This window comes from Petromyzon marinus, unplaced genomic scaffold (genome assembly GCF_048934315.1).
Source record: "Petromyzon marinus isolate PM22_M1 ecotype Great Lakes invasive population unplaced genomic scaffold, UKy_Petmar_22M1.pri1.0 PM_Scaffold_38, whole genome shotgun sequence".
In the NCBI taxonomy this organism is placed as follows: Eukaryota; Metazoa; Chordata; class Hyperoartia; order Petromyzontiformes; family Petromyzontidae; genus Petromyzon; species Petromyzon marinus.
Window position 1 is genome coordinate 204 of NW_027423368.1, and position 14,587 is coordinate 14,790.

A 14,587-nucleotide genomic window follows, 5' to 3' on the forward strand; every position below is an offset into this window, starting at 1 on the left:
CATCACAATTATCACCACCATCACAATCATCATCAACATCATCACCACCATCATCACAATCATCATCACAATAATCATCACAATCATCATCACCGTCGCAATCATCACCGTCACAATCATCACCATCATCACCATCACCACCACCGCAACCGTCATCACCATCATCATCATCACCACGTGTGTGCGTATGTATGGAGGCGGAGGTGGTGGTGATGGAGGTGATGGTGGTGGAGGAGGTGATGGTGGTGGAGGTGATGGTGGTGGAGGTGATGGTGGTGGTGGTGATGGTGATGATGGTGGTGGTGATGGTGGTGGTGGTGGAGGTGATGGTGGTGGTGGTAGTGGTAGTGGTGGAGGTGGTGGTAGTGGTGGTAGTGGTGGTGGTAGTGGTGGTGGTGGAGGTCGTGGTAGTGGTGGTGGTGGAGGTGGTGGTGGTGATGAGTAGGTGGTAGTGATTGGGTGGTGGAGGTGGTGGTAGTGGTGGTGGTGGAGGTGGTGGTAGTGGTGGTAGTGGTGGTGGTGGTAGTGGTGGTGGTGGTGGTGGTAGTGGTGGTGGTAGTGGTGGTAGTGGTGGTGGTGGTGGAGGTTGTCAAAAGAATTCCGTCGATGGAAGCCACGGGCAGACGTGAACGGACAAAGCGAGACAGAGAAACAAAGACGGTGAGTCAAAATAAACATGGACCCAGACGTGCACGGGACAAATCATAGCCGATAAATCATAGACAAATCATAGACAAATCATAGCGGATAAATCATAGACAAATCATAGACAAATCATAGAGAAATCATAGTGGATAAATCATATACAAATCATAGACAAATCATAGCGGATAAATCAGACAAATCATAGACAAATCATAGCAGATAAATCATAGACAAATCATAGACAAATCATAATGGATAAATCATAGACAAATCATAGCGGATAAATCATAGACAAATCATAGACAAATAGTGGAAAAATCATAGACAAATCATAGACAAATCATAGTGGATAAATCATAGACAAATCATAGACAAATCATAGACAAAAAGTGGATAAATCATAGACAAATCATAGACAAATCATCGTGGATAAATCATACACGAAGAGTGGATAAATCATTGACAAATCATGGACAAATCTTAGGCAAATCATCTAGGAGCTGCAGACTCACATGGGATGAATCAAAGACAAATCTTAGCCACGTCACGGAGTGAATCAGAGAGCTCACAACTATGTCACGGATGATATGATATAATGCGTTACCCCTGCCTCTACCACTATCACTGTCTTTAACACTATCAATGTCTCTACACCTATCACCATCACTACCACTATTACTATCACTGTCTTTATTACTATCACTGTCACTATCACCATCACTACCACTATCACTGTCTTTATTACTATCACTGTCACTATCACCATCACTGTCACTATCACTGTCTCTATTACTATCACTGTCACTACCGCTATCACCATCACTGTCACTATCACTGTCTTTATCAATATCACTGTCACTATCACTATCACTGTCTTTATTACTATCACTATCACCATCACTACCACTATCACCATCATTGTCACTACCACTATCACTGTCACTATCACTGTCTTTATTACTATCACTGTCACTATCACTATCACCATCACTGTCACTATCACTAACACTATCACCATCACTGTCACTGTCACCATAACTGTCACTATCACTGTCACTATCACTGTCACTATCACCATCACTACCACTATCACTGTCTCTACCACTATCACTATCTTTATTACTATCACTGTCACTATCACCATCACTATCACTGTCTTTATTATTACCACTGTCACTATCACTATCACCATCACTGTCACTATCACTATCACTGTCTTTATCACTATCACCATCACTACCACTATCACTGTCTCTATTACTATCACTGTCTCTATTACTATCACTGTCACTGTCTCTATTACTATCACTGGCACTACCACTGTCTCTATTACTATCACTGTCACTACCACTGTCACTATTACTATCACTACCACTATCACTGTCTCTATTACTACCACTGTCACTGTCACTATCACCATCACTGTCACCACCGCTATCACCATCACTGTCACTACCACTATCACTGTCTCTACCACTATCACTGTCTCTATTACTACCACTGTCTCTATTACTATCACTGTCACTACCACTGTCTCTATTACTATCACTGTCTCTATTACTATCACTGTCTCTATTACTATCACTGTCTCTATTACTATCACTGTCACTATCACTGTCTCTATTACTATCACTGTCTCTATTACTATCACTGTCTCTATTACTATCACTGTCACTATCACTGTCTCTACCACTATCACTGTCACTACCACTATCACTGTCTCTATTACTATCACTGTCTCTATTACTATCACTGTCACTATCACGGTCTCTATTACTATCACTGTCACTACCACTGTCACTGTCTCTATTACTATCACTGTCACTACCACTGTCTCTATTACTATCACTGTCACTACCACTGTCTCTATTACTATCACTGTCACTATCACTGTCTCTATTACTATCACTGTCACTACCACTGTCACTATCACCATCACTGTCACCACCGCTATCACCATCACTGTCACTACCACTATCACTGTTACTATCTCTACCACTATCACTGTCTGTATTACTATCACTATCACTACCACTATCACTGTCACCATCACTGCCTCTATCACTATCACTACACCAGCCTCTCTACCCCCGTGATGTGGACTCACTCTCGAGGCACTCACCGGCCAGTGCTGACCATAAACGAAGATCTGGCTTCGAGCGATGTCCACGCGGTTCCACGCCAGAGCCAGGCTCAGCTGATCCGGAGCGGATGCATTGGTACCTGCAGACACGGAGGACCACCGTGAACCCCACTGGTAGAGAGAGACACGGACACCGTGAACCCCACCCACCCACACGGACACCGTGAACCCCACCCACCCACACGGTTACCATGAACCCCACCCACCCACCCACACGGACACCGTGAACCCCACCCACCCACACGGCCACCGTGAACCCCACCCACCCACACGGACACCGTGAACCCCACCCACCCACACGGTCACCATGAACCCCACCCACCCACCCACACGGACACCGTGAACCCCACCCACCCACACGGCCACCGTGAACCCCACCCACCCACACGGTCACCGTGAACCCCACCCACCCACACGGACACCGTGAACCCCACCCACCCACACGGCCACCGTGAACCCCACCCACACAGCCACCGTGAATCCCACCCACCCACACGGTCACCGTGAACCCCACCCACCCACACGGACACCGTGAACCCCACCCACACAGCCACCGTGAATCCCACCCACCCACACGGCCATCGTGAACCCCACCCACCCACACGGCCACCGTGAACCCCACCCACACAGCCACCGTGAATCCCACCCACCCACACGGCCACCGTGAACCCCACCCACCCACACGGACATCGTGAACCCCACCCACACACACGGTCACCGTGAACCCCACCCACCCACACGGTCACCGTGAACCCCACCCACACACACGGTCACCGTGAACCCCACCCACCCACACGGTCACCGTGAACCCCACCCACCCACACGGACACCGTGAACCCCACCCACCCACCCACACGGACACCGTGAACGCCACCCACCCACCCGCACGGACACCGTGAACCCCACCCACCCACACGGACACCGTGAACCCCACCCACCCACCCGCACGGACACCGTGAACCCCACCCACCCACACGGACACCGTGAACCCCACCCACCCACACGGCCACCGTGAACCCCACCCACCCACACGGACAGCGTGAACCCCACCCACCCACCCACACATCCAGCGTGTACCTTTGAGGAGGGCGGTGAGGATGGCCAGGTCGATGTCCTGGTGACCCTCCGACCCCATGCGGAACACCGTGATCTGCCGGGCGACACGGACAAAGGCGCAGCCCTGAAACTGCACCACTCTAGAAGCCGATAGAGGCTGCCCAATACCCCGGGGAGCCTCTAGCAGGGCTCGAAGGGGCAAGTGGCGAGTAGCCTCTCACTCACTCCACCAAACCACTCACCCACACGCTCACCCACCAACTCACCCACCCACTCACTCACTCACTCACCCACTCACCCACCCACCCACCCACTCACCCACTCACTCACCCACCCACTCACTCACTCACCCACCCACTCACTCACTCACTCACCCACTCACTCACCCACCCACCCACTCACTCACTCACCCACCCACTCACCCACTCACTCACTCACCCACCCACTCACCCACCCACTCACCCACTCACCCACTCACTCACCCACTCACCCACCCACTCACCCACTCACCCACTCACTCACCCACCCACTCACTCACCCACCCACTCACTCACTCACCCACTCACTCACCCACTCACTCACTCACTCACCCACTCACTCACTCACCCATTCACTCACCCACTCACCCACTCACCCACCCACTCACTCACTCCACCAAACCACTCACCCACACACTCACCCACCCACCCACCCACCAACCCACTCACCCACCCACACACTCACCCACCCACTCACTCACTCGCTCCACCAAACCACTCACCCACACGCTCACCCACCAACTCACCCACCCACCCACCCACTCACTCACCCACTCACTCACTCACTCACCCACTCACTCACTCACTCACCCATTCACTCACCCACTCACTCACCCACCCACCCACCCACTCACCCACTCACTCACTCACCCACTCACTCACCCACTCACTCACTCACCCACTCACTCACCCACTCACTCACTCACCCACTCACCCACTCACTCACCCACCCACCCACCCACTCACCCACCCACTCACCCACTCACTCACTCACCCACTCACTCACCCACTCACTCACCCACCCACCCACTCACCCACTCACTCACCCACTCACTCACCCACTCACTCACCCACCCACTCACTCACTCACCCACCCACCCACTCACTCACCCACTCACCCCCCCACACACTCATCCACCCACCCACTCACTCACCCACTCACCCCCCCACCCACCCACTCACTCACCCACTCACCCACCCACCCACCCACCCACTCACCCACCAACTCACCCACTCACTCACCCACCCACTCACCCACTCACCCACTCACCCACTCAATCACTCACTCACCCACCCACTCACCCACCCACCCACCCACTCACCCCCCCACCACCCCACCCACCCACCCACTCACTCACCCACTCACTCACTCACCCACCCACTCACCCACTCACTCACTCACCACCCCACCCACTCACCCACCCACCCACCAACCCACCCACCCACTCACTCACTCACCCACCCACCCACTCACCCACTCACCCACCCACCAACCCACCCACCCACTCACCCACCCACCAACCCACCCACCCACTCACCCACCCACCCACCCACTCACCCCCCCACCAACCCACCCACCCACCAGCTCCTTCTTCTTCATGCACTCCATGAGGGATATGAACAGGTGCTGCGCTTGCTTGCGGCTGTAGTTGAACGTCTTCTGGATGGTGACCAGCAGCTGGTCCCTCAGTGATTCGTTAATCACCCTGGGGGGGGCGGGGCATGGGGCGAGCAGGGGCGGGGCATGCGGGGAGGGGGTGGGGCAGAGGGAGGGGGGGGGTTGACCAATTGGGTGTGAGTAAGAAAGTGGATTAGTGGGTGGGATGCGTGAGTGGGTGGGTGGGAGACCGGGTAGATTAGTGGGTGGGTGAGTGGGTGGGTGGGTGAGTGGGTGGGTGGGTGAGTGGGTGGATGGGTGAGTGGGTGGGTGGGTGGAAGACCGAGTTGGTTAGTGGGTGGGTTGCGTGAGTGGGCGGGTGAGAGACCGAGTGGATTAGTGGGTGGGTGAGTGGGTGGGAGACCGAGTGGATTAGTGGGTGGGTGAGTGGGTGGGTGGGAGACCGAGTGAATTAGTGGGTGGGTGGGTGGGTGGAAGACCGAGTGGATTAGTGGTTGGGTTGCTGGGTGGGTGAGTGGGTGGGAGTCCGAGTGGATTAGTGGGTGGGTGGGAGTCCGAGTGGATTAGTGGGTGGGTGGGAGTCCGAGTGGATTAGTGGGTAGGTGGGTGAGTGGGTGGGAGTCCGAGTGGATTAGTGGGTGGGTGAGTGGAAGGGTGAGAGACCGAGTGGATTAGTGGGTGGGTGGGTGAGTGGGTGGGAGTCCGAGTGGATTAGTGGGTGGGTGGGTGTGTGATTGAATGAACGGGTGAGTGAGTGACTAAGTCACTAGGCAAGTGACTAGCCGACTAGGTGAGTGACTAGACGACTAGGTGAGTGACTAGGCGAGTGACTAGGCGAGTGACTAGGCCCGTGACTAGGCCAGTGACTAGGCCAGTGACTAGGCCCGTGACTAGGAGAGTGACTAGGCAAGTGATTAGGCGAGTGACTAGGCGAGTGGCTAGGCCAGTGACTAGGCCCATGACTGGGCGAGTGACTAGGCCAGTGACTAGGCTAGTGACTAGGCGAGTGACTAAGCCCGTGACTAGGTGAGTGACTAGGCCCGTGACTAGGCGAGTGTCTAGGCCCGTGACTAGACCCGTGACTAGGCGAGTGACTATGCCCGTGACTAGGTGAGTGACTAGGCTATTGACTAGGCCTGTGACTAGGCCCGTGACTAGGCGAGTGACTAGGCCCGTGACTAGGCGAGTGACTAGGCCCGTGACTAGGCCCGTGAATAGGCCCGTGACTAGGCCCGTGACTAGGCCCTTGACTAGGCCCGTGACTAGGCCCGTGACTAGGCCCGTGACTAGGCCCGTGACTAGGCCCGTGACTAGGCTAGTGACTAGGCCCGTGACTTGGCCCGTGACTAGGCGAGTGACTAGGCGAGTGACTAGGCGAGTGACTAAGCGAGTGACTAGGCCCGTGACTAGGCGAGTGACTAGGCCCATGACTACGCCCGTGACTATGCCCGTGACTAGGCCCGTGACTAGGCCCGTGACTAGGCGAGTGACCAGGCCCGTGACTAGTCCCATGACTAGGCGAGTGACTAGGCCCGTGACTGGGCCCGTGACTAGGCCCGTGACTAGGCCCGTGACTAGGCGAGTGACTAGGCGAGTGACTAGGCCCGTGACTAGTCCCGCGACTAGTCCCGCGACTAGGCGAGTGACTAGGCGAGTGACTAGGCCCGTGACTAGTCCCGTGACTAGTCCCGCAACTAGGCGAGCGACTAGTCCCGCGACTAGGCGAGCGACTAGTCCCGCGACTAGGCGAGTGACTAGTCCCGTGACTAGGCGAGTGACTAGGCGAGTGACTAGGCCCGTGAATAGGCCCGTGACTAGTCCCGTGACTAGGCCCGCGACTAGGCGAGTGACTAGGCGAGTGACTAGGCCCGTGACTAGGCCCATGACTAGTCCCGCGACTAGGCGAGCGACTAGGCCCGTGACTAGTCCCGTGACTAGGCGAGTGACTAGTCCCGTGACTAGGCGAGTGACTAGGCCCGTGACTAGTCCCGCGACTAGTCCCGCGACTAGGCGAGTGACTAGGCGAGTGACTAGGCCCGTGACTAGTCCCGTGACTAGTCCCGCGACTAGGCAAGCGACTAGTCCCGCGACTAGGCGAGTGACCAGTCCCGTGACTAGGCGAGTGACTAGGCGAGTGACTAGGCCCGTGACTAGTCCCGTGACTAGGCGAGTGACTAGGCCCGCGACTAGGCCCGTGACTAGGCCCGTGACTAGGCGAGTGACTAGGCCCGCGACTAGGCCCGTGAGTAGTCCCGCGACTAGGCGAGTGACTAGTCCCGTGACTAGGCGAGTGACTAGGCCCGTGACTAGTCCCGTGGCTAGGCGAGTGACTAGGCCCGTGACTAGGCGAGTGACTAGTCCCGCGACTAGGCGAGCGACTAGTCCCCTGACTAGGCCCGTGACTAGGCCCGTGACTAGGCCCGTGACTAGTCCCGCGACTAGTCCCGCGACTAGGCGAGTGACTAGGCGAGTGACTAGTCCCGTGACTAGTCCCGTGACTAGGTCCGTGACTAGTCCCGTGACTAGGCGAGTGACTAGGTGAGTGACTAGTCCCGTGACTAGTCCCGTGACTAGGTCCGTGACTAGTCCCGTGACTAGGTGAGTGACTAGGCGAGCAACTAGTCCCGTGACTAGGCGAGTGACTAGTCCCGTGACTAGGTCCGTGACTAGTCCCGTGACTAGTCCCGTGATTAGGCGAGCGACTAGGCCCGTGACTAGTCCCGTGACTAGGTTAGTGACTAGTCCCGCGACTAGGCCCGTGACTACGCCCGTGACTAGGCCCGTGACTAGGCGAGTGACTAGTTCCGTGACTAGGCCCGCGACTAGGCCCGTGACTAGTCCCGCGACTAGGCGAGTGACTAGGCGAGTGACTAGGCCCGTGACTAGTCCCGCGACTAGGCGAGCGACTAGGCGAGTGACTAGTCCCGCGACTAGTCCCGCGACTAGTCCCGTGACTAGGCGAGTGACTAGTCCCGTGACTAGTTCCGCGACTAGTCCCGTGACTAGGTCCGCGACTAGGCGAGTGACTAGGCCCGTGACTAGTCCCGTGACTAGGCGAGTGACTAGGCGAGTGACTAGTCCCGTGACTAGGCGAGTGACTAGGCGAGTGACTAGTCCCGCGACTAGGCGAGTGACTAGGCGAGTGACTAGTCCCGTGACTAGTCCCGTGACTAGGTCCGTGACTAGTCCCGTGACTAGGCGAGTGACTAGGCGAGTGACTAGTCCCGTGACTAGTCCCGTGACTAGGTCCGTGACTAGTCCCGTGACTAGGCGAGTGACTAGGCGAGCAACTAGTCCCGTGACTAGGCGAGTGACTAGTCCCGTGACTAGGTCCGTGACTAGTCCCGTGACTAGTCCCGTGACTAGGCGAGCGACTAGGCCCGTGACTAGTCCCGTGACTAGGTTAGTGACTAGTCCCGCGACTAGGCCCGTGACTACGCCCGTGACTAGGCCCGTGACTAGGCGAGTGACTAGTTCCGTGACTAGGCCCGCGACTAGGCCCGTGACTAGTTCCGCGACTAGGCGAGTGACTAGGCGAGTGACTAGGCCCGTGACTAGTCCCGCGACTAGGCGAGCGACTAGGCGAGTGACTAGTCCCGCGACTAGTCCCGCGACTAGTCCCGTGACTAGGCGAGTGACTAGTCCCGTGACTAGTCCCGCGACTAGTCCCGCGACTAGTCCCGCGACTAGGCGAGTGACTAGTCCCGTGACTAGTCCCGTGACTAGGCGAGTGACTAGGCGAGTGACTAGTCCCGTGACTAGTTCCGCGACTAGTCCCGTGACTAGGTCCGCGACTAGGCGAGTGACTAGTCCCGCGACTAGGCGAGCGACTAGTCCACCCACCCGCCCTCCTCCGAGTACTTGTGGGCGAAGGCGAGGATGTCCGAGGTGCGTCCGCTGCCGTCACAGACCACCACGGGGACGGGCGGAGCGTCACGGAGATATTCGAGCACGATGGAGACGACGTTGGGGCCTCCCTCCACCACGAGGCCCACCACCGGCACGCCTTGGCCGATGCCTGGGACACGGGGGACAGAGACACGGGGAGAGAGAGACACGGGGAGAGAGAGACACGGGGAGAGAGACACGGGGAGAGAGACACGGGGACAGAGACACAGGGACAGAGACACGGGACAGAGACACGGGGACGGAGACACGGGGAGAGAGACATGGGGAGAGAGACACGGGACAGAGACACGGGAGACGGAGACACGGGGAGAGAGACACGGGGACAGAGACACAGGGACAGAGACACGGGGACGGAGACACGGGGAGAGAGACACGGGGACAGAGACACGGGGACAGAGACACGGGAGACGGAGACACGGGGAGAGAGACACGGGGACAGAGACACGGGGACAGAGACACGGGGACGGAGACACGGGGAGAGAGACACGGGACAGAGACACGGGGACAGAGAGACACGGGGACAGAGACACGGGAACAGAGACACGGGGACAGAGACACGGGGACAGAGACACGGGGACGGAGACACGGGGAGAGAGACACGGGGAGAGAGACACGGGGAGAGAGAGAGACACGGGGAGAGAGAGAGACACGGGGAGAGAGAGACACGGGGAGAGAGAGACACGGGGAGAGAGACACGGGGACAGTGACATAGGGGGAGAGACACGGGGAGAGAGACACGGGGAGAGAGAGACACGGGGACAGAGACACGGGGGGAGAGAGACACGGGGAGAGAGAGACACGGGGAGAGAGAGAGAGACACGGGGAGAGAGAGACACGGTGAAAGAGAGACACGGGGAGAGAGACACGGGGACGGAGACACGGGGAGAGAGAGAGACACGGGGATGGAGACACGGGGAGAGAGAGACACGGGGGATAGAGACACGGGGAGAGAGAGACACAGGGACAGAGACACGGGACAGAGACACGGGGAGAGAGAGACACGGTGAAAGAGAGACACGGGGAGAGAGAGACACGGGAGACAGAGACACGGGGACAGAGACATGGAGACAGAGATACGGGGAGAGAGACAGGGGGATGGAGACACGGGGAGAGAGACACGGGGATGGAGACACGGGGAGAGAGAGACACGGTGAGAGAGAGACACGGGACAGAGACACGGGGAGAGAGAGATACGGGGACAGAGACGTCGCTGAGACACGGGACAGAGACACGGGGACAGAGACGTCGCTGAGACACGGGGACAGAGAGACACGGGGAGAGAGACACGGGGAGAGAGAGACACGGGGAGAAAGAGAGACACGGGGAGAGAGAGACACGGTGAAAGAGAGACACGGGGAGAGAGACACGGGGGATAGAGACACGGGGAGAGAGACACGGGGAGAGAGACACGGGGACGGAGACACGGGGAGAGAGAGACACGGGGAGAGAGAGAGACATGGGGAGAGAGAGACACGGTGAAAGAGAGACACGGGGAGAGAGACACGGGAAGAGAGAGACACGGGGAGAGAGAGACACGGAGCAGAGAGACACGGGGAGAGAGACATGGGGACGGAGACACGGAGACAGAGACACGGGGAGAGAGACACGGGGACAGAGACACGGGGACAGAGACATGGGGAGAGAGACACGGGACAGAGACACGGCACAGAGACACAGGGACAGAGACACGGGACAGAGACACGGGGACAGAGACATGGGGAGAGAGACACGGGGGATAGAGACACGGGGAGAGAGAGACACGGGGACGGAGACACGGGGAGAGAGACACAAGGAGAGAGAGACACGGGGAGAGAGAGACACGGGGAGAGAGAGACACGGGGAGAGAGAGACACGGGGAGAGAGAGACACGGGGAGAGAGAGACACGGGGAGAGAGAGACATGGTGAAAGAGAGAGACACGGGGAGAGAGAGACACGGGGCAGAGAGACACGGGGAGAGAGACACGGGGAGAGAGACACGGGGAGAGAGACACGGGGAGAGAGAGACACGGGGCAGAGAGACACGGGGAGAGAGACACGGGGAGAGAGACACGGGGACAGAGACACGGGGACAGAGACACGGGGAGAGAGACACGGGGAACGGAGACACAGGGACGGAGACACGGGGAGAGAGACACGGGGACGGAGACACGGGGACAGAGACACGGGGAGAGAGACACGGGGAGAGAGACACGGGGACGGAGACACGGGGACAGTAGTAGCAGTGATAGTAGTAGTAGTAATGGTACTAGTGATGGTACTAGTGATAGTAGTACTAGTGATGGTACTAGTGATGGTAGTACTAGTGATGGTATTAGTGATGGTACTAGTGATAGTAGTACTAGTGATGGTACTAGTGATGGTAGTACTAGTGATGGTACTAGTGATGGTACTAGTGATAGTAGTACTAGTGATGGTACTAGTGATGGTAGTACTAGTGATGGTACTAGTGATGGTACTATTGATGGTAGTACCTAGTGATGGTACTAGTGATGGTAGTAGTGATAGTGATGGTAGTACTAGTGGTGGTACTAGTGATGGTACTAGTGATAGTAGTACTAGTGATGGTACTAGTGATAGTAGTACTAGTGATGGTATTAGTGATGGTAGTACTAGTGATGGTACTAGTGATGGTAGTACTAGTGATGGTACTAGTGATGGTACTAGTGATAGTAGTACTAGTGATGGTACTAGTGATGGTACTAGTGATGGTAGTACCTAGTGATGGTACTAGTGATGGTAGTACTAGTGATGGTAGTACTAGTGATGGTAGTAGTACTAGTGATGGTACTTGTGATGGTACTAGTGATAGTAGTACTGATGGTAGTACTAGTGATGGTAGTACTAGTGATAGTAGTACTAGTGATGGTAGTGATGGTACTAGTGATGTTACTAGTGATAGTAGTACTAGTGATGGTAGTACTAGTGATAGTAGTACTAGTGATGGTAGTGATGGTACTAGTGATGGTACTAGTGATAGTAGTACTAGTGATGGTAGTACTAGTGATAGTAGTACTAGTGATGTTACTAGTGATAGTAGTACTAGTGATGGTAGTACTAGTGATAGTAGTACTAGTAATGGTAGTACTAGTGATAGTAGTACTAGTGATGGTACTAGTGATAGTAGTACTAGTGGTAGTAGTAGTAGTGATGGTAGTAGTACTAGTGATGGTAGTAGTACTAGTGATAGTAGTAGTAGTGATAGTAGTAGTGATGGTAGTAGTACTAGTGATAGTAGTAGTACTAGTGATAGTAATAGTAGTGATAGTATCAGTGATGGTAGTAGTACTAGTGATAGTAGTGGTAGTAGTACTAGTGATAGTAGTAGTACTAGTGATAGTACTAGTGATGCTAGTACTAGTGATAGTAGTACTAGTGATAGTAGTAGTACTAGTGATAGTAGTACTAGTGATAGTAGTGCTAGTGATAGTAGTAGTACTAGTGATAGTACTAGTGATGCTAGTACTAGTGATAGTAGTAGTACTAGTGATAGTACTAGTGATAGTAGTACTAGTGATAGTAGTAGTACTAGTGATAGTACTAGTGATGCTAGTACTAGTGATGCTAGTACTAGTGATAGTAGTAGTACTAGTGATAGTACTAGTGATGGTAGTACTAGTGATGGTAGTAGTACTAGTGATAGTAGTAGTACTAGTGATGGTAGTAGTGCTAGTGATAGTAGTGATGTTACTAGTGATAGTAGTAGTACTAGTGATAGTAATACTAGTGATGGTAGTAGTACTAGTGATAGTAGTAGTACTAGTGATGGTAGTAGTACTAGTGATGGTACTCACGAGTGTTAATCTTTTGCAGCGACACGTGCTTCTTCTAGCTGGTAGTAGTACTAGTGATAGTAGTAGTACTAGTGATAGTAGTACTGGTGATAGTAGTAGTGATGGTAGTAGTACTAGTTATAGTAGTAGTACTAGTGATAGTAGTAGTGATAGTAGTAGTAATGATGGTAGTAGTACTAGTGATAGTAGTAGTGATGGTAGTAGTACTAGTGATAGTAGTAGTAGTGATAGTAATACTAGTGATGTTAGTAGTACTAGTGATAGTAGTGGTACTAGTGATAGTATTAGTGATGGTAGTAGTACTAGTTATAGTAGTAGTACTAGTGATAGTAGTAGTAGTAGTGATAGTAGTACTAGTGATAGTAGTAGTGATGCTAGTAGTACTAGTGATGTTAGTAGTACTAGTGATAGTACTCACGAGTGTTAATCTTCTGCAGCGACACGTGCTTCTCCAGCTGGTAGTAGTGATAGTAGTAGTACTAGTGATAGTAGTAGTAGTGATGTTACTAGTGATAGTAGTAGTACTAGTGATAGTAGTACTAGTGATAGTAGTACTAGTGATAGTAGTAGTAGTGATGTTACTAGTGATAGTAGTAGTACTAGTGATAGTAGTACTAGTGATAGTAGTACTAGTGATAGTAGTAGTACTAGTGATAGTAGTAGTGATGATAGTAGTACTAGTGATAGTACTAGTGATAGTAGTAGTGATAGTAATAGTACTAGTGATAGTAGTAGTACTAGTGATAGTAGTAGTGATGTTACTAGTGATAGTACTAGTGATAGTAGTAGTACTAGTGATATTAGTACTAGTGATAGTACTAGTGATAGTAGTACTAGTGATAGTAGTGATACTAGTGATAGTAGTACTAGTGATAGTAGTACTAGTGATAGTACTAGTGATGATAGTAGTACTAGTGATAACACTCACGAGTGTTAATCTTCTGCAGCGACACGTGCTTCTCCAGCTAGTAGTAGTACTAGTGATAGTAGTACTAGTGATAGTGATAGTAGTAGTACTAGTGATAGTAGTGATAGTGATGGTACTAGTGATAGTGATAGTAGTAGTACTAGTGATAGTAGTGATAGTAGTGATAACACTCACGAGTGTTAATCTTCTGCAGCGACACGTGCTTCTCCAGCTAGTACTAGTGATAGTAGTACTAGTGATAGTAGTACTAGTGATGATAGTAGTGATAGTAGTGATAACACTCACGAGTGTTAATCTTCTGCAGAGACACGTGCTTCTCCAGCTAGTGATAGTAGTACTAGTGATAGTAGTACTAGTGATAGTGATAGTACTAGTGATAGTAGTGATAGTGATGGTACTAGTGATAGTGATAGTAGTAGTACTAGTGATAGTAGTGATAGTAGTGATAACACTCACGA

The 14,587-nt window shown here is 53.4% G+C and overlaps 1 protein-coding gene across 2 annotated transcripts in view; it reads right to left on the reverse strand.

Annotated features, from left to right (window-relative positions):
• Positions 1 to 653: 653 nt before the first annotated feature.
• The window catches only part of LOC142905314 (uncharacterized), a 79,150-nt gene continuing 65,216 nt past the window's right edge, over positions 654 to 14,587 (reverse strand). Inside the window, exons 8-11 of one of the 2 annotated variants that reach the window (XM_076064301.1) lie at positions 9,362 to 9,518; positions 5,465 to 5,588; positions 3,866 to 3,938; positions 654 to 2,868 (exon numbers count right to left, since the gene is read on the reverse strand). In XM_076064301.1, the coding sequence (XP_075920416.1) occupies positions 1,217 to 2,868; positions 3,866 to 3,938; positions 5,465 to 5,588; positions 9,362 to 9,518 (2,006 nt within the window). In that variant the 3' untranslated portion in view covers positions 654 to 1,216. Of the gene's footprint in view, positions 2,869 to 3,865; positions 3,939 to 5,464; positions 5,589 to 9,343; positions 9,519 to 14,587 lie in introns of both variants that reach the window. The other variant, XM_076064300.1, reaches the window with a different exon arrangement.